Raw genomic sequence first — 19,010 nt, 5'->3', positions numbered from 1 at the left:
TTAGGACCAATATATAATTGTTTTACCCAGAATCAAAACTGTTAACATTTCGTTAATACCTAGTTAATGCTAGTATATAGAGTTATTTTTTTAAATAATAATAACTTAGGGGCAAATTTAAAAAATAGTATATGCGTTAACATAATTACAAAGTTTAAAACTAAACACGCCTCTCGGTGATGCCCAAGCAAAAACGTTTTTTTTTCAATCTTTCTAAACGTTTGCGCATTTTATGTTTCAAGTTTAGTTTATGTTCGAGAATCAATTGCATTTTCCTAGAACAACGTCTCCATTACTATTTTAATTATAAACTGACCATGCTTGGAATATATGCACGTTAAAGAAAAATCATAGACTAAATCGTAGACCAGTATCAAAACAATGTACTCGCTCCCATTACCACAGGCTTGATAGTCATTCTCACTTAAAGGAAAATTACTTTGACAACAGTGTATTTTCACTTTGTAATACAGGCCGAAGCATATACCAAGTACCGGTGATATGGCCCTCGTTCCGCTCCGCTGCACCAGATCGGCGTTACGTCACGAAAAGCTGGACACAACTCCACCAAGTCAAAAGCGAACACCCGAGACCTATGGCCCAGCTGCTTAAACAGGCGGCAAGCGACAACGAACAACCGCGTGTCGGCTAAGTTAAGCAACTGCTGCCGTCCCACGCGCAACAGCTGAAACGTCAGGTTCACCATCTAGAAAGTACAACATTTAGCTATCGCGCATGTTCCAATAAAATAGCTACTTTCAGAAACCATGACCATGAAACAGCAGGGTCGCAATGAAGATGTCTTTGCACCTTCAAACCATTTTTGGAATTAGTGATTTATTGACTATTTATACTAAATAGTAAATGTCAATAGGTCTCTGTTGCAATTCTCAAAATTTGATCCTTTGAAATTCATGTTTACACATGCGCATTAAGTTAAAGATTGACACCGTTCATAAGCTTTCTGAGACCTTTCATCGTTATTTCATTGTTTTGTAAGAATTTTCTATTTGCAAAACAAAATGCTGCTTTGTAATCCAATTTGTGCCGACTTTGATTGGTACCGGTAGGTCCGATACGTACTAGTATTATAAGGGCTCATACTATACAACTTGGAATCGGGTATTGACCGTGATCCAAAATTTTTAGTTAAATGGTATTTGTAAAACAAATTTACTTGTAACAAGAAGCAAAATAGACATTGACTTTTTAAGTTCTGGAATGTTTACCGGTTTTCTTGCAATTTTACCGCCGGTAAGGTGATATTCTGACCTAATGGTTTATCAGTGTGTTTATTTAAGGTCAATGCGACGACTAAAAAGATCAGCTCTATAACCACTAGTACGTTGTAACTAAGCATTAAAAAGACAGGCCGAACCTTAAAAACGACAACATCATATGTTACTAATTGACGAGATCTAACTAGTGTCGCAAGTTTCTAGACCAGTGGTTCTTAAAGTGAGCCACTTGGCTCCCTTATGGAGTAATTTTTAAATGTGTGGAGAAAATTTGTTCCAGGGAGGATTTAGGGAGGAAAAATGGATAAAAACAGAATTATTTAATCGGTTAAATTTAACAAAAAGCTTATTTAACTGTAATGATTGGTGTTGTAAAAGTCTATTAGACCCATAATCTAATTCTAAAACAACATATGTTGGCAAAAACTGTGAAATGGAGCAAGGCTGTTTATTTTGTTCTCAATTAAAGGACAGGACAATTAGGACATGCTATGCACTAAAATTGAAATAGGTAAGTTTGCACAACTTTGATTACGAAGTTATGTTAAAAGAATTGGCCTTTTGGATTTTAAGAGATACAAACGGGATAACAGTCTCGAAAAACAAATAAGATTCGCGCAAAGCGCCGAAAATGTTCTACTGTATGTGTAATAAAAAAAGAAATATAAAGTTAGGAAAGCGGCCCTGGCTGTGTGCAGTCTTATTCAGATCATGCTGAGAAATGATGGCTTAGACTTTTCTGCAAGCAAATTCTTTCATCAAAAGAGCCATATGGCGTCATAAAAAGAGCCATATATGGCTCGCGAGGCATAGGTTCCCGACCTCTGCATTAAAGGAATATACACCAATGCCGGCATTTTATACATAGGTATTATATCAATACCATAGGTTCCCGACCTCTGCAGTTAGAAGTTCAAACAAACTTAAGTTTCAGACGATTAGCGCATCCAAATAACATCGAAAGAATAAAAAAAAGGTAGAATACCTTTTGTTTTTTTCTGGGGAGGAATTAAAAGTCGTTGGGCTTGTAAGGGCGAAATTCGAAAAAAACTTTGCGAACCACTGTTCTAAACTAAAATTTAGATTAGTAAAACACTGTGTCCTGTTTATCTGCTGACAAATTTACCCAAATTGAAATGAACAAACGCAACAGAAACCTTACTTGTTTAAAGCAAAACAGGTACCGCTTTGCATTTCAGTGTAAGACGCGCGGTTGGCAACTGAAACTACGTTATACAGATTGCAATACAACGCCAACGTTTCAACACCCACGTGGCATTTGAGCCTTTGCGTTGCGCTAATTAAGGTGTATTTTCGGAATATAGCTCACTGGGAAGGCCCGATTCTAATATAAAAGACTCAAAATTTTGTCGTGCACCCCGTTCCTCGCGAATTTTATTTTGACGTCACACCGTTACGTTAGAACATACCGTGATAAAACAGAAGAAATCCTGCTAAACTTAAACTAACTCGTATATATACGTACATATGCAACGGAAATTAAGTTAAATCGTACGAAACGCAAAACATTTGATTATTTGGTTTGCACTAAAAAAATTGCAGAAAGCCGATACCAATCCGATACCAATATTGGTGCCAATCCGACACAAATATTGTTGAAGGGATTTTAGGCATGATTTGCGATCAAACGCAGTGATTTTACGTTAAAGGTAAGTTATCAAAAATGTTAGGTTATAATAGCAACTGAGTTTAACTGAACTTTCTTCAAATTAAAGCAATTTTTTAGCTCTAAAACCTGTAAAAAATCGCCTTTTAACGATTTTCAATTTGATTTCTTGTTTTGAGTTGTGACGTCATTTCGTATCGGGTCAGATCGCGATACTTTTCGTCCAAAATATCGGGCATCCGTATCGGAACAAAATGTCAAGTATCGGACATCCCAACTAACAATAATTTCAAAATATCGCATATTTTATATAGCAATGTGAATCAAATATTTGTATTTCAATATTTTCACTTTTTAGGCTCAACCTGCAAGTCTAATTTTTTTTTCCTTGTTTTATTTCCAAGTTGTGCAAAGCGCAACGAAAAATGCATTTATATGGTTTAAATTGAGCAAACCTTCAAATAAAACGTTTGGGAACAGATTCGCTGGATATAATGGCATTTATAGTCTAATTCAGGTGTGGGCAACCTACGACCCGCGGCCCCAAACCAGGCCCGCCAATAAATATCATCTGGCCCGCCAACTCCTTAACAAAGTGGGCAAGAGGCCATTTCTCTTTTTTTTTAGCTTAATTATAGATAAATGAGAAAATTTTTTAGCCTGAAAGGATTGTAACTATCAACAATGAAAGTTTCGCCAACTCATTGTATCTGAATACATAATTTGTGAGATTTAGTACCCGTAGGGACATTTCTGAGGTTGGCTTTAGTCCGCTACTATAGGACAGGGTTTCCCACCCCTGTTCTAATTTAATATAAGTTGCACTTCTTAGAGTTTACGAGTTCGCACTGCACGGCATAATACTTTTTGAACGACGCGTTTGGACTGAGGCTCAATAGTTTGGCACTAAAAAGGACAAGAACCTGATAATAATAAAAAAGTTAATTTTTTTGCATTGACATGACAAAAGTCGGTAAAAAATATAGTTTGGGGGCATGGAATGGTGGCGCACTATCGGATCCAACCCTGGCTATGTGATACTAAACTAAACTGTACTTTGCCGCACAAAAAATCAGCTGTTTGTTATTAATTGCACCGTGCGAGGCCTGTATGTATTGTTGTAGACTTATTAGCAGACTTGTTAACAAAAAATGTATGAAAGAAGAGTATTCCGTATACCCTATACAGCCTGCAGATAAATACCGACGTTGTTTGCATTAAGAGGATGAAAGACACAGTTAAAACCACACGTTCTCCAAAATAGACAAAAAATAAACACGTATAGCCTACGATAGCAAAAATATAATAACTTACAAGAAGTAAAAATGTACAGCGATGTTACAAAACAATGAAATAACTTTAACCAAACCGGGGATTTTGAGGGAATCCTGCAGAAAGGGTCTAACATTCAGGAATTTTCGCACAATTAGGAAAATGTGGAACTTGCTAATAGGATTTTTTTGCTTACTCATATCAAAGGATTGCTCATATAACATCAATCATACCGATTAATCCTGTTGCACTGTTGAAAAAATTGCCAAGACTGTTAAATAAACTTAACCCAGTCGTTTTAAACGTTTATACCTTGCGGAACAGTAAAAAAATGTTCGCGGCACGCTTTTTACAAAACAACAATTTTATAACTTGACAATCGCCCTTAATACACAGAAACGCCTGTATGAAAATACCTTAATATTATCAGTTTTCTAGTGGATAAGTCTCATTAAAGTCTTATGCTTTTCGCATGTATAATACAGATTGGGTATTTTACGAAATAACCATAAGTTACACGGCATATTTGGAAAACTCTCAAAGCACGCTAGCCTACTGCGGCATAGAGTTAGGGATGTAGGATGTAACTTTAAGCCAGTGATTTGTGGGGCGAATCAAAATTACTCTAAGTTAATTTCTGCCTTATTTTGAAATAAAACTGTCTGCATGTGGGCGTGGGTTTTTGTTCAAATGAAGATTGGCTTTATTACGCAAAATTTAGCAATCTGCCTTTTTTAAGCTGTTAAAAATATATAGGTCTGCTGTTATTCGATCTGAACTCCCTAAATTTTTTTTTATTGAAGGTGTTCTTAAGATTTCTCAGACTTTTGGTGAGCTCCTTAACAGTAAGAAACGTTTAAATATATTGCACTATAGATTTTTTTAGGTTTGCTTTTAATGGCTACTGTTTTTATGGTTAGTTATTTTTCTAAAAAAAAACATGTGTTACAGTGAAGGATTAGCACTTTTAGTTTGGTAATAATTATATGGGGTCACTTTAAATTTAAATACCAGTAGCAAAAAATATTATAAAATTGCTTATACAGTACGGTAATATAAAGTTGGAAGATGACTCTTCTCTTCTTGTTTTTTTATTTTGTGAGCTGTTACTGAATTGACCGCATTATCACAGCAACAAGCTCATTAACAGCTTCTGTTATAGGTTTACTAAACGCGCCAGACATTCAAATCAGTGTGGGTATGACGAAGAGTAGAAAACACTCCTAATTATACACTAGCAACAAGCATGTGCTTATAAACACAAAACAGCTTCAATATATTATATCTTATAAAGCCAAAACCGGAAATTGACTAATTTTGATACAACCTATAAATCACTGGCGTAAAAGTTATATCGGAATGTAAATCTTTTCCATTTAATTTAGAGAAATAAATTAACTTTCCGATTTAATTTAACGAGACCAATTAAATTCTGATTTAATCAAAATCAGCCATCATTACTTTACGATTTCACAAATGTCAAGGCTAAACAGGCCGTTGTAGTTTAATATTGTGGTTAATGTGGGGACGGAGAAAATGCTGCAGGGAACATGCATAAATATAGAAACACTGTTGGTAAAGGCTATCGAATGCACAATGTTCATATTCCAAATCGGCCATAAGCTGCAGGGAAAAATATTAATTCAACTAATTAAGTAAAAGCAACTTTTGCTAGTTTATGACTGCTTAGTGCTTATGCTTATGACAACCTGTGAGGTCATAATTTATTGCTACTAGTTAATTAACAAACAAATGCATTTTTATGTATAACTCCTATAATCTAGCTTTTTGTGAAATTTTGTGATATCATGAACAGAAAATAATTAGGGTAGTTACAAAATGTATCATGTTTTTTTAAGGATTAAATGTAATATTGCTAAAAGCTGTTGTTAGTGACAGTATAACTTACTATTTGTACTGTGTAGTACTCATTGTTATACAGTGTATCACGTAGACCGCAGTAATTCATTTTACTAACGAAGAATAGGTAAAGTCAGCCAATACTTATTTGTTACAGCTATAGTAAAAAATGTTTAAAAAAAACATTGACTGGTTGTTTACACCTGTCGGGTGTTATCATTGATTCTTTTGCGCGCCCCTTCTTAACCCTTCGCGCATTCTAGCACGAGCATGCCCTCGTTAAGAAATCACTGCGGTAGAACAAATATCGTTAAGTAAACATTAGGTCAGTGTTGTCACCAAATTTAGCCAAGAACTCATTGCCTCGATTAAATAACTAAGATTATAGCGGAGCGAATGGGGTGAATGGGAGATTAACACAATCATGGCAAATATAGTTTATTGTTACAAAATGGTCATAGGTTTACTAAAAGGTAATTTTGGTTTATAGTAATGGTGTATTCGTCCTTCATTCATTTGGCCCTGTCAAAATATTTCATAGCATTTGGCCACGCCATTGATTTGTTGTTGTTATGAAACCTAATTGCGACAGAAGGCACATTAATCAAAAATGGGCTAGGCTGATAGCAGCTAAACACGTAGGACCTTGATCATGTTTATAAAGTTTGGTCGACTGTCGACAAAATCCGAACAACACACTGCGAGTTGCGAACGTGATCGGGGACGTCTGACGCTGGTTTTGATGGTAAACACCTCGCGACCTGTACAAACATTTACCCCAAGTTACCTCGTGAGTTCGTAAGGCAAGCTATCAAAGAGCCGTGCTTCCCTCTTCCTTTGGGGATTGTAAGGCGATCAGCAGAAGCGCTGCTTTCTTTTTAGTTCGGGATAATGTGTTAATCAGCTTGGAAACGCTCATCTGATTAGGTGAAGGGGGGATTGGACGATTTAATCCTTTTTCAGGCCAGTGCTATTTCAAACATTCCAACAAAGGGGCAATTTCAGCACGCGCGGCGCGTACTACCACACACCAAGGGCGAACAGCACAACACCATCGGGTGTTTCAAAAGTAAAATACCTGGCATATGAATCGAAATTTGCCAAAGTAGTTTATAACAAACGCAGCACAGGGTTGTCAAGGCCTCATTTTGTCCAAAATAAACTGTGGTCAGTGTAAAATTTGCTTGTAAGTATTACGGCCCTATAAAACTGTCCTTAATCATTAAAGAACTAGTCAGTGTTGTTTTGTTTAAAAAACATCACATTGAAAAATTTACATTTTACTTGTTTCCCTGCAATTACTTTTTTCTGTAAACAATTTGACAGGGATTTTGCCTGTTTATAAATAATACCATTAATCGAAAATACTTTACATTATTGTTTTTTGTTAATCAACGGTCTTGGCAAATCACAAAATAATTATAATATTAAAAATATATATCCAGGTATATACAAATAAAAAATGTAGATTTTGTCACAGATAGTAGTCTATGTTTTTGTTAGTATTGTAAATGTATTACAGATAAAGGTTCTTCTAAATGTAAAACTTTGACACGGCGTATATCTTACTACGCGCCAACTTCAATCGATTTCTCATTCCTCTTTTTCTGTTTCTTTATTGTGCGCTCGCTTTTTCACGTCGCTTATTCATTGCGGTATGCATCGTGACGTAATGGAAAATTTCTCCGCCTCTAAAATGCGATGTCTGGCCTAACGTTACCGTCACATCACCAGTTACTTGACGAGCAACGTGTCGTTTTTTTAGGCCAAATTGGACAGCTTTCACAAGATTGGTCGAACAATTTACTACTTCGGAAAGAATTTAGTTAAGGTAAGTTGGCAGTGGTGCAATAAAGGAATAGGCCTACTGTTATAGATTGGTGTAAGCACATGTTCTCCTTTATTAAACCAGCTCTATTTACCCTCAACATTTTTCTTGTTTATTTGGGAAACGACAACACCAAAGATTCTTTGACAAAAAAGTTAATCATTAAACTTTTTGCTAGGTGTAGCATTGTTGTCGGCTTTAAGCTGCTATGCCTAAAAAATAAATGTATGTAATGTAGTAAACCGTTAGCAAAACCTTTATTGGTCCTAAATATTTGCATGTTTAGAGGTTTTTATCCTAAGCAACTGTCCCAGGGTAATTTAAATCAAGGAAGAATGATTGTTAATTCTTAAAATCCTAGAGTTGGCGTTGACTTCATATTAAAAACGGGATTCCTATAATTCACCAACAGTACTCTTACTTTTACCGAAATTAAAACCATTTGGTCAAAAGCATTTTCTCCAGAGCACGCACAACAGCTCAGACACCGGCTGTTTACAGAGAAATGTGCGCGGCTCGCTGTCGCTCTGGCCTGAACGAAAATTTTCCACTAACCTTCCATTCACGATTGTAGAGTACGCGTGGCTTTACAACACACTACAGTACACGGCGACTGCTCGCAGCATAGTCGCTGGACTTTGAATGTTACAAAACGTTGGCTCGGGGCGAGGGTTATTGCCTGAACTCAAACATTGCCTTTGTTTACCGTTGTGCGAAGTGCTAGCACGTGTGGACCAAAACAATGTAATGGAAAGTTTTGTGTAAAGTTTTGAAACGTATTCCACTGCTATATGCCGCTTCTAAAGTTCTCGTTGTAAACTACTACTCCAAACCTATTTTAAAGCGATCTAAACGATACCACAGCGTACACTGTAGTGATATTTTATATTATTTATTTACTTAACCATGGATAGCCTGTCTTTCTTTATCTACATTGTACGAATCAACTGCATTTATGACGTAAAATGACACAGTAATTATTTTAAATGTTTTACTTCTATATATGCCATGAACATTAAAATCACGGTTCCAAACGGTGCTCATTATGGATGGGTTCTCGCACTCCATTGTATTCTGGCGACCTAGTTTCCTGGGAGAGCTTTATTTTGCTATCCAGATGGTCATCCGGGTGAAGTCTAGCCGCCGGCATTTATTAGGAAACGACCGTCTCTACTTAGAATCGGATATCATCCGTAGAGTTAGTGTTAACCTGAAATTCGACTTTGTATTCTCTGAAATAACTATATGTGTACGGTTTCGGCCACAAGGCATTTTCGTAGATTATTGTATATCTCGTCTAAAAACATATGCGAAAGCTGTTATGTGACAAACATATACGTTTATTTGTTGCAACCACAAGCATCGACAACTTCGGCGTTAAAACGAACCATCGCGTCGATAACTATCGGGATTGTAATCGCTATTAATCCGGCTGGACTGCGTTTTATAGTTTGTTTCAAGCGTTGGTTGCTATTATGTTGGGAGAAAAGATCCATTTAGCGCCTGTCCGCTGTTTACACTGGTCAAAACAACCCTCGACGGTTTCCAGTAGCGCGAACATATTTTAACCACTTTGTTGTAATCCCATTCTCTTCATACAGCCGGCCATTAGTTTCGGCAAAGCTGTTTACAGCGCCCTAGATAGCCCGCGCCTTTCTGCTTACGACCGTCTCAAATACGTCACTCCATTTTTTCCTTTTTACAGGCGCTTCGCTATTTATACTCGTCGCCGGCGCTGTCTGCTCAACCAGTATATCAAGCAGCATAACAACAGTGAAAAGAATCAGCAGCAAAAAGTTCGCTTGAAAGAAAGCAATTTCAACAAGTAACCCAGAATGGGTCAAAAGGCATCGAGCGACAGAAGATTACCCTTTATTGAGCCCCTGATAGCTCGCACAGCGTTACGTCACACTAATGTTGGAAATCGTAACGGCAGCCGAGACGTGACCTCGCCACCGAAGAGAAGTCGCAGACACGGCAGTCGCGATGGTCACCACAGGAGACGTACGCATTCACAGAACGGCGCCAATAGATTTTCGGCATCTGGCATGCAATCAGAATGCCCTCACAGGTAATTAACTAAGTGTGGAAGTTGACTTGAAAGAAGGCTTACTGCGTTTTAGGTGTTGTTTAAAAGTTAAAACTGCGTTGCATTTTGTTTCTAAATATTGTGAATTTCACCTTTTCGCCACAACACTAAGACTGTACTTGTTTAGTTCCCGATTTAAGCGAACGTAAAGCAATCCTTGCCATTTCTTTTTACAGGCTCGATGTTTTGCTGGACATGCCTGCTGTCGGCCCCGACGTACAAAAGCAGCACGGCTGGAACACAGAGGATAAAAGCGTGAACGTGTTTGTGAAAGAAGGCGACCTGATAATGCACAGACACCCGGTCGCGCAGTCAACAGACGGGGTGCGCGGTAAAGTGGGCTACTCCCGCGGTTTGCACTGTTGGGAAGTGACGTGGAACACGAGACAACGCGGTACACACGCAATGGTGGGCGTGTGCAGCAAGGAAGCCCCGCTCACCTGCATGGGCTACCGATCCCTAGTGGGTCAAAACAACGACTCGTGGGGCTGGGACCTCGGACGAAATAAGCTCTTCCACGGCGGCAAGGTCCACCGTAACGAGAAGAAAACTTACCCCGCCTTCCTAGAGTCGGACGAGAACTTTGTTGTCCCTGAAAAGATTTTAGTTGTACTCGATATGGACGAAGGCACTCTTAGCTTCGTTGCCGACAAGCAATACCTTGGAGTAGCGTTTCGTGGACTTAAGGGCAAAACTCTCTACCCCGTTATCAGTTGCGTGTGGGGGCACTGTGAAGTCGGAATCCGGTACATCAACGGACTCGATCGTAAGTTAACTATATATTGTTTTATACTTGTGACCTACGAAATGTTAAACTGTTAAAACTTAATTACCTTTCCATCTGATTTGTACCACTTACAACTCTACCGACTTGTCCTGAATGCTTGTAATCCGGTTTTCTAAAATAAGCTGTTACACGGTCTCGCCACTAATTTGCGAGCCTTCCCAGAAAAACCTTCCTAAGACTATTCATATTCACGGCTACCTTTCCATTACAGCTGCACCTCTTCCTCTCGCCGAACTTTGTCGTAGAAGGGTTCGCATGTCATTACCGAAGAAGCACCTTCAGCAAGACGTGGCTGAGCTTCCCCTGCCACACCTCGTAAAAGAGTACATCCTTTACCGGTGACCGCGGCTCGGACGCCTTTACCGAAGAGTTCACACGTTCTTTCTTTGCTATGTGCCCAACGGTGCTTTCTCTCTCTCTTTCCAGCAAAGCTCGTCTCTTATGTATGTGTATCTCGTGTGCCGATATTTTCCGTCGTTTCTATAGTAAACGTGCAATATGCTAAGGTCCTATGGTAGCCGACCACTCGTCCCACCACCAACCGCTCTCCAAGAGTGTTTAAAACACGACGGCAGTTTTTTAAGTGTTAGACACGTTGCTTTCAAATGTTACAATTTTATTTTTAAGGTCCTTTCACTTGAAACGGCCGTTATTGCGCCTTTATAAATCGGCTGATGGCGAACAGGTTGTAAACCAATAACATTTTATTACGCCTAAATATACTAACTTTGTTCTTAATCCTTGCATGCGTACCATGAAGTAAGCTTGTCGATACAATGTTACAACAAGCGTTTTATTGATTTAATGTTTTATCTGTTGTGAAGTAATCGCTCGTCGCAGCTTTAATAATAAGGAAGACCAGCTACTCATTCTAAACACATTTGGCGTTCTCTTACCCTTTTTAACCGTATTTTCTCTAGTTGCGATCTGGTCAAGTCGAGAACCATCCAGTAAATCTAAGACATTTTTCTGTGGTTCTATTTTCTTTATTTTGTTTTATGCCTTCTCTCTGCGAAACGTTTTTAACATTTGTTTTATTATTATTATTATTATTATTATTATTATTTACTTGTTTCTAATAATAAAGTGCCCTACTAAAAGGAGGTTACAAACATTTGTGGATTATGATTGGTTATAATTCAGAAGTAGCACTAGTATGCTTGGTAAGGTAATAATAAGCCATCCTGTATTTTTCATGGAAATTACTTAAACTCTCCTCCAATTGACGTATGTTATACACCTATGTGTACAAACTTGGTCCTTAGAACGATTTAGAACCTGTTAAACCATTCTTTACAGCTTTTGATTCCATTCCTTTTTTAACGGTACAGTTAAGGTTATTCAGGTATAAATTGAAAAGCCTCGCTAAATACTAGTATGCTAGGCCGACTGTGTTTAGACACCCTGGCATCTAATTGTACTAGCGCAACATTTTAACTCTCCGTTTCATGTCGCCAATTGTACAGCAAAATACAGTAAAACAGACTTAAAGTTGGCGCTTTCTACACTATAGTATAAGCAGGACCCGAATCCAAGGGTCAATAAAATGCTCCAGCATATAGTTCAGCCGACACGTTAATAAAAACAAATTGCAAAATGTTTTACTATTCGCAATGTTTGGGTTGGTAAATTTATGTGTCACTTCAATAGATCCACATTACAGCATGGACATAACTAAAGTAAACATTCTTTACTTTTAGTCTGTTAACAGTGTGTGGGCTAAATATTTGTTATATATAAAACACTTTCCCCTTTTTATTTATTTGTGTGTCCTTATATCAGCCTGTAAAAGAGCTCCATGCAAAACTTATACATTTGGCAACATGTATAATTGTATATTATGGCGCTTGTAAACAAGGTAGGCTATATCTAATTAGAAGTGATCGCTCCACAAGTTGGTTCTCCCTCTGAAAAAAGTTGCTTTTGTCAACCAGTTTGAAACGTCCATGCGCTGTTAGCCAAATCCAAATTAAGAACCAACAAAAATAGGCCGCACACAACAAAATCTTGTGATGAAAATCCTGATTTGATGTAACCTTCGATACCCCATTATTTTGTTCTTGTCGTAATCTTTCTACTTGCGAGAATATTGTTTGTCCGCCTCCGAAGCAAGGTTAGTAAGCCCAGGTCATTTTATGGCATCTTTTCAGTTCCCGGATATGTAAAATTTTAGCAACACAGCAAAGATTTAATTATTAGGAAGGGTTGGGTGTTATTTACGCAGTTTAAATGCATGTGACATTTGTTTCAAGAAAATCTCTTCAATAACGTGTCAAAGTTGTTCAATCTTTTTCCTTGTGGCAGTAGAGAGAGTGAGACTACGATTTGCTTGCGTCAGCAAACAGAAAAATACTGTAGTGTGGCAACGAACGCCCAGGAAACATGGTGTCGTTGAGCAAATCTGGTTATGTATTTAATTCCGATTCCCTGACGTTTACTGTTTAAATTATTAAAAATGGGGTACGAAATTGTATATTAATGAAATAAAAATTTCAAAAAAGTTTACACTTTTAAGATTGTCAATGATCATGGTTAATGCTTAGTTTTGCTATACCTGGTTGATATAACTAAAACATAAGTATAAAAAGATAAATCCGTGGGGACACATATAGCCTAGTTATTCAGCCACAATTGTTTAATGGTATACAAATTTTACATATATTAAGTGCGATTCTATCCATTTATTATTCATTGTAATGAAACTGTTGTTTTACATATATAAACAACGAGCATAAAACTTAGCAAACCCAAACTTGTGTTTTAGGTTACTTTGTTGAGCGCCCCAAAATGTTTTTTGACCTAAAAATAGTATTTTTGACAAACGTTTGACAACTAAGAAATAATTTGTTTTGATAAATACATTGTTGAATGAAGGACTGTATTAGTGTCTTGGAGTCGTCACTGTATGTTGTTAAAATATTTCTTGCTATTATGTCAACGAACGGTGGAACGCAAATCAGGTTAGTTGTCGTGTTGATTTGATTTTTTTGATGTATACACGGCAAACACTCTGGCAAAGTTTTGTAAGAAAAAGAAACGCCAGCTATCCTACAAAATTACTACAAACTATTTATTACGTTTTTCCAAATAATTAAATGCATTTTTATCTAAAGCAAACATCAAGTACGAGCTGAACCTTACGAAATAAACCAGTGCTCATAAAACTACGTCCCGTACATTGCCTTTATGGGGTTAAAATACAGTTGAAATATTGGCAATTAAAAAAATATGATGCAATTTTAAAATGAACGATAATTCCATGAAGCTTACCACGGTTTTTGTGAATCAATTATTAATATTTTGTTCGTTCAACGAGAAAATTACAGTTGTCCGGTCCTTTATTTAAAAAGATGACCTCTGCTATAAAATATAACCTATATGACTCTAAGTCTAATATGTATTTTAAGAACCATTTTGGCTTTGCAATTATTTTGACAAATTTTGACCTAACGTGTACATTATTCTTTATTTGGCAAGTCAAAAAATAATAACTGCCTTAATCATGATTCATGAATTTAGAATTGTTTACCTCGATTTAAACAACGACCGGTATCAGGTGTATAAACACGAATATGCTGTAACTTTCAGTTGTATAGTACCTTTATCTCGATCACCGCCTGGCCTACACAATTTGATATGTGGTGATCATTAGTTGGATAATGAACACTCTGTGAATAATGAGAAGCCCGCCAACATCTGACAACGGTGCCTTTTTAGGCAAACGCGAATTGCAGAACAGCAGACTTTTTGAGTTTGATACGCACTGGCAGTTATTCGTGCGTCATACACGCTATTAAAAATCTACTATCGTCACACACGCTCTAGGGAACTAACGTGACAACGGTTCTTAATCGTGACAGAGTTACGCAAAACGAAGTTTAGGAGCTAAAGCGAATTCAGCGTAACATATGTTTTAATTTGTTAGTATTGTCTTGAGAAATTGGCTTACCATGACGAAAAGTCACGAAACAGGGCAAATAATTAAATGCGGTGCGATTGTAGCAAACAACACATACTGCGTATATTCAACGATTGAACATGGATATTAATTGGAACGGACAAATCTACGGACGGTGAACAAATATGAGGAAGGTCACAAAAATTGACACGTTAAACATACATTTTACCCATGGTCATGTAAAAATTGATATTTTTTGAAGAACGACTTGATAGATGCCTTCATGTAAATTGTCGCAAATCTCCAAATCAATAAAACTGTAATTTGGTATTTATAACATCAGGCCTAATATGCGTGTTTTTACCTAATGCATTAGCTACCTTTGCGGTAAACCGATAAATGAATTCTTAACTCCTAAACCAGAGGTTCTCAAGCGGGGAGAATTTAATATTGTCTAAGGCAGGGGTCGGCAACCTTTTTGTAGTCGCGGGCCAAAACCAACCTCAGAAAGGTGTCTGCGGGCCGCACAAAATGTCAACTAAGAATTATGTTGTTAAAATGTTAAAACTACCGTGGCGGACCTCGGATCTTTTTTGCGCCTAAAACGTGTTTAATTACATTTAAGGGGGCAGTAATAAAGTATTGGCGCAAAGCGCGAATAAAATGCGTTTGTTTGGTTTAAAATCCGAGTCCACACATCGTCATCCATACTACTAATGAAAAGTGTAATAAAACTACTTTGAGGAAACGCAATAAAATTAGTTAATCTAGTTGAGTGTTTATGAACCTTTTAAAGTTGGGGCACACCTGGCGAGCGAAGCGAGCGCGATTTTATTTTGGCATAACGCCATTTCTTGCAAGTTTGCATTAGCCTACATTGCCGACAATAAAAAATAATAAAAAAATATATGTCCAATATTTGTGAATACGTTTTCCGTTTATCCGCGGCGCACTTGGCAGCCTTCCACGGCACAATTCGGTAAAGAAGCGCTGATCTATATTTCGAAAGACAGCGTCAAAACGTAAACAAACCGAATGGAAATCGATCATTCGCGCGAAGCGCGAAAATTTTTCGCACTTACGTAGTTAAAATAGTTAAAAAGTATTTGAAATGGAATCGTGCCTAGTTTGTCAAAGAGGCGGCGGGCCGGATGAATTTCATCGGCGGGCCGGATCCGGCCCGCGGGCCGTAGGTTGCCGACCCCTGGTCTAAGGCTAAGAAAATATAGTTATGTGAATTGTCTATCGTCAGTGTAGTAATAATGACAAACTAACTTGTTTTTCTTATATTTTATTAGGGAAAGAGCCATTCGTACATGCAACGTGCTAATCTTTTTTGTGTCAAAAATTTGTAATCTCTTAGTATTGACATATTTACAGGTGCTGTATTTGTAATAGAAAATTTAGTTGTGAATAGCGGTTTAGTGGCCCACACATAACGAAGTGTAAGAAACACTGTCCCAAACCTTCATGGGAAATAAAAAACACACTTTTCGTTGCGCTTGTTGTCTGTTAAAGGCTAAACAAAATTACCAAACGTGAAAAATCTGAAAATGTTTAATGACAATTAAACATACAAAGTGACAATATTTTAATGAGGTATGAACATAATCAGCAACCATAGCCACTTAAAAATGTTTTCCCTACGTCCTGGTATATAAATATCTAAGTGGTCTAAATGAAACCTAAATCTGTTGGGAGAGGGTATGGGACGATTGGAAGCCACCGGTCAGGGATCGACCGTTTTGATTTAGACGTTTGGGCGCTCTATATAGTTTGAACGGCACCGTTGGACGACGCTGTCTTGTCACCGGACTGTATGCCCTTGTCTATTGTCAAGAGCCGCTAATAAATGGACTTAGAATTTAGGTTAAAATTGTTTGGAGAGTTCGTGATAAGGTGAATTTTTTGGTGTTATGTTAAAGGTTGTTTCTTATTTTGACAGTAAAGGTATTATTTCAATTTAAACATTTATGTCGATTATATTCGGTATCAGTACTACTTTGGTTTTATTCCAAGCTGTGATTTTTGTTCCGACCTTGGTGTTATACTAATATTGGTCTTATTGCTGGAGTGCTAGGAAGCATCATGTTTAGCCTATAAGTTGTTTTTTTCGTGTAATCGAAGCAATAATATTGTTGCAGGTAAGCTTTATATCTTTTCATTGGTAGGACCAATTGTTTGCACCAGGTGTAATGCATTCTTGGTGAGCACGAACGATCAATTAAATGAGAATGGAATATTTGCTGATTTTTCTACAAACAGTTGGTCTGCAATATTTTATTTAATTTGCTGTAGGGATATCAAACCGCAATGAACATAAGTTGCAATTTGGATACGACTTAACCGTCCAATGTGGTTGGAGTGTGATTACTAGAGATTTTAAATATGCGGCAACAACGCATTAAGGTGGGTTATACGTGGTAAATTAATAGATATACAAATTAGATAATTATTCCCACCAATTGTCCAAAACTTGCTTCTGCCAATGTTCTATGCAGTGGTTCCCAAACTTCTGCAGTGGTTCCCAAACTTTTTGGCTCGCGGCACACTTTTAACAGAAAAACAATGAAGTCATTTTACGACCGCCCTTAACACACGACCAACTATATGTAAATGTCTCAATATTATTATTTGTAATGGGTAGTGCGTAGTTAAGTCTAAAATGCTTACGTGTATGCCTATTGTTAAAACAAATACTCTATTTTCCCAAATTACAAAAACACTTGGCAATCTCTCGAGGCACATTAGTGTGCCGCGGCACACACTTTGGGAATCACTGATTTATAGTGTTGGAGTAACCGTGCACGACTTTTAAGTTTCTTCAATTACAAAATATGTGGGTGTTTTGAAAGAAATGTACATACTTAGGTCATGCGGAGGCTTAGAATGTAAGAAATGAGAACAGCAGATACTGTCTGTTTGTAAGAATAAAACCAGCCATTATATTTTTGGCACATATGATTGTTACACATAATATGATACGTGAGACATGTCACTTAGGGTTTGGTAATTTCGACAATTTATCTTATCAACCGAACTACTTTATGAAAGACAATTTGTCACTGTTTAGAAGCATACTTCCTTCATAGGCCAGCAAAGAAATAGTGGATCTTTAGACTATAAATAAACATTGGCTTACATGTGCAAGTGGCGAAATATGGATTCACTAGTCTCGCGTAACAATTGCAATGAAAATCCGAAAAATATTTTTATCTGGTTTTGTTACAGGAGAAAAGACAATTCTTCGATTACTCACGCGTCCCGCATGTCGGCAGACTGGTGATACAACACCCCATGACGTCATACGCTAAGTACCCGTCGCGACGGGCCGATACGGTGTCAGACGTTTTACTGCACGTCTTAGCGGTATACCGGATGCCGATATTTTTGTTTTCGACCTATTTTTCTGAGAGGCAATGTTTGGAAGCATAGTTTATTTTTTCATAAATGAGCTTGTTAAACCTTAGCAACTATAATAAGGAAATAGGTATAAAAAATTAAAGTAACCGTTGGCCGTAATTGATTCGTAAAGTTAATCGTGTGACTAAAAACGCCCCTACTGCGTTTCTTTTATACATTTTTGCCTGCTTTGTTTTACACGTGAAACAAGTTTTTAGAGTATTCTTGGATCTTAAAATGTAGGTTAAAAAGTAGTCCCCATTTTTCATTCAGAAAACATGAAAACGACCTTTAAGTATTTTTCGTGCGTCTTTTTCTGAAATAATCGAAAGGTTGTAAATCAGGACTAACCTTTAAATTCTGCGACCTCTGCTATCATACAAACTACTCGTGATCCGTTTTGGTCAACTGTTAAACCGAAAGTTTCTCGTTGTTCACACATTTGTTAAAGTTATTTTGAAATTATATTGACGATTGTGTTTCATTAGTTCATGACCCCCTGCAGTATCGCGAACCCCAGTTTTTTAAGCCAAGTTATAGATAACCAACTCTTTTTTAATTTTTTTTTATTTGGAGTTAACATTTTTGGTATTTTATATACAATTTACACACCAAAATGTTACACTAAGTAATGCAAATCATCTAATTAATGGATGTATCATATATGCCTATATTAAACATTTAAATTTTTAACGCATATAAATTCACTCAAAAGATTTTTTGGTCAAATTATTTGAAAGAAATTTATATTCATACTCGTCTCTATTTCAATTTTTAAACGAATCTATATAGTAAAATTTTGTTGTCAAACTGGCTTGCCTTTATAATGAGCTGTAACAAGATCGATAAGAACGTGCTATACGCAATTAAGATAACTATTTTTGGGTCGTTTAGTTTAGCCCGCCTTTTTGCGATTAGCGTTGCTCACAGTTCGTGGCCATATAATTGCAGGCTACGCGTAAACGCCGGCCTATAATTAACCGTTGTAATCAAGATCTCTGAGAAATAA

The 19,010-nt window shown here is 37.1% G+C and overlaps 1 protein-coding gene across 1 annotated transcript; it reads left to right on the top strand.

The window, feature by feature from the left end:
• The first annotated feature begins 7,683 nt into the window (after positions 1 to 7,683).
• On the top strand, positions 7,684 to 11,802 carry LOC146138213 (SPRY domain-containing SOCS box protein 1-like). The gene is made up of 4 exons (XM_083393387.1): positions 7,684 to 7,828; positions 9,531 to 9,896; positions 10,091 to 10,680; positions 10,913 to 11,802. Exons 2-4 carry the CDS (start codon positions 9,661 to 9,663, stop codon positions 11,041 to 11,043), a joined length of 957 nt encoding a protein of 318 aa, XP_083249513.1. The 5' UTR covers positions 7,684 to 7,828; positions 9,531 to 9,660; the 3' UTR covers positions 11,044 to 11,802.
• The last annotated feature ends 7,208 nt before the right edge of the window (positions 11,803 to 19,010 follow it).

Source organism: Ascidiella aspersa, chromosome 7 (assembly GCF_963924565.1).
Source record: "Ascidiella aspersa chromosome 7, kaAscAspe10.2, whole genome shotgun sequence".
Taxonomy (NCBI): domain Eukaryota; kingdom Metazoa; phylum Chordata; class Ascidiacea; order Phlebobranchia; family Ascidiidae; genus Ascidiella; species Ascidiella aspersa.
The sequence above is the reverse complement of the archived record's forward strand: the minus strand, read 5'-3'. Positions and strand labels throughout refer to the sequence as shown.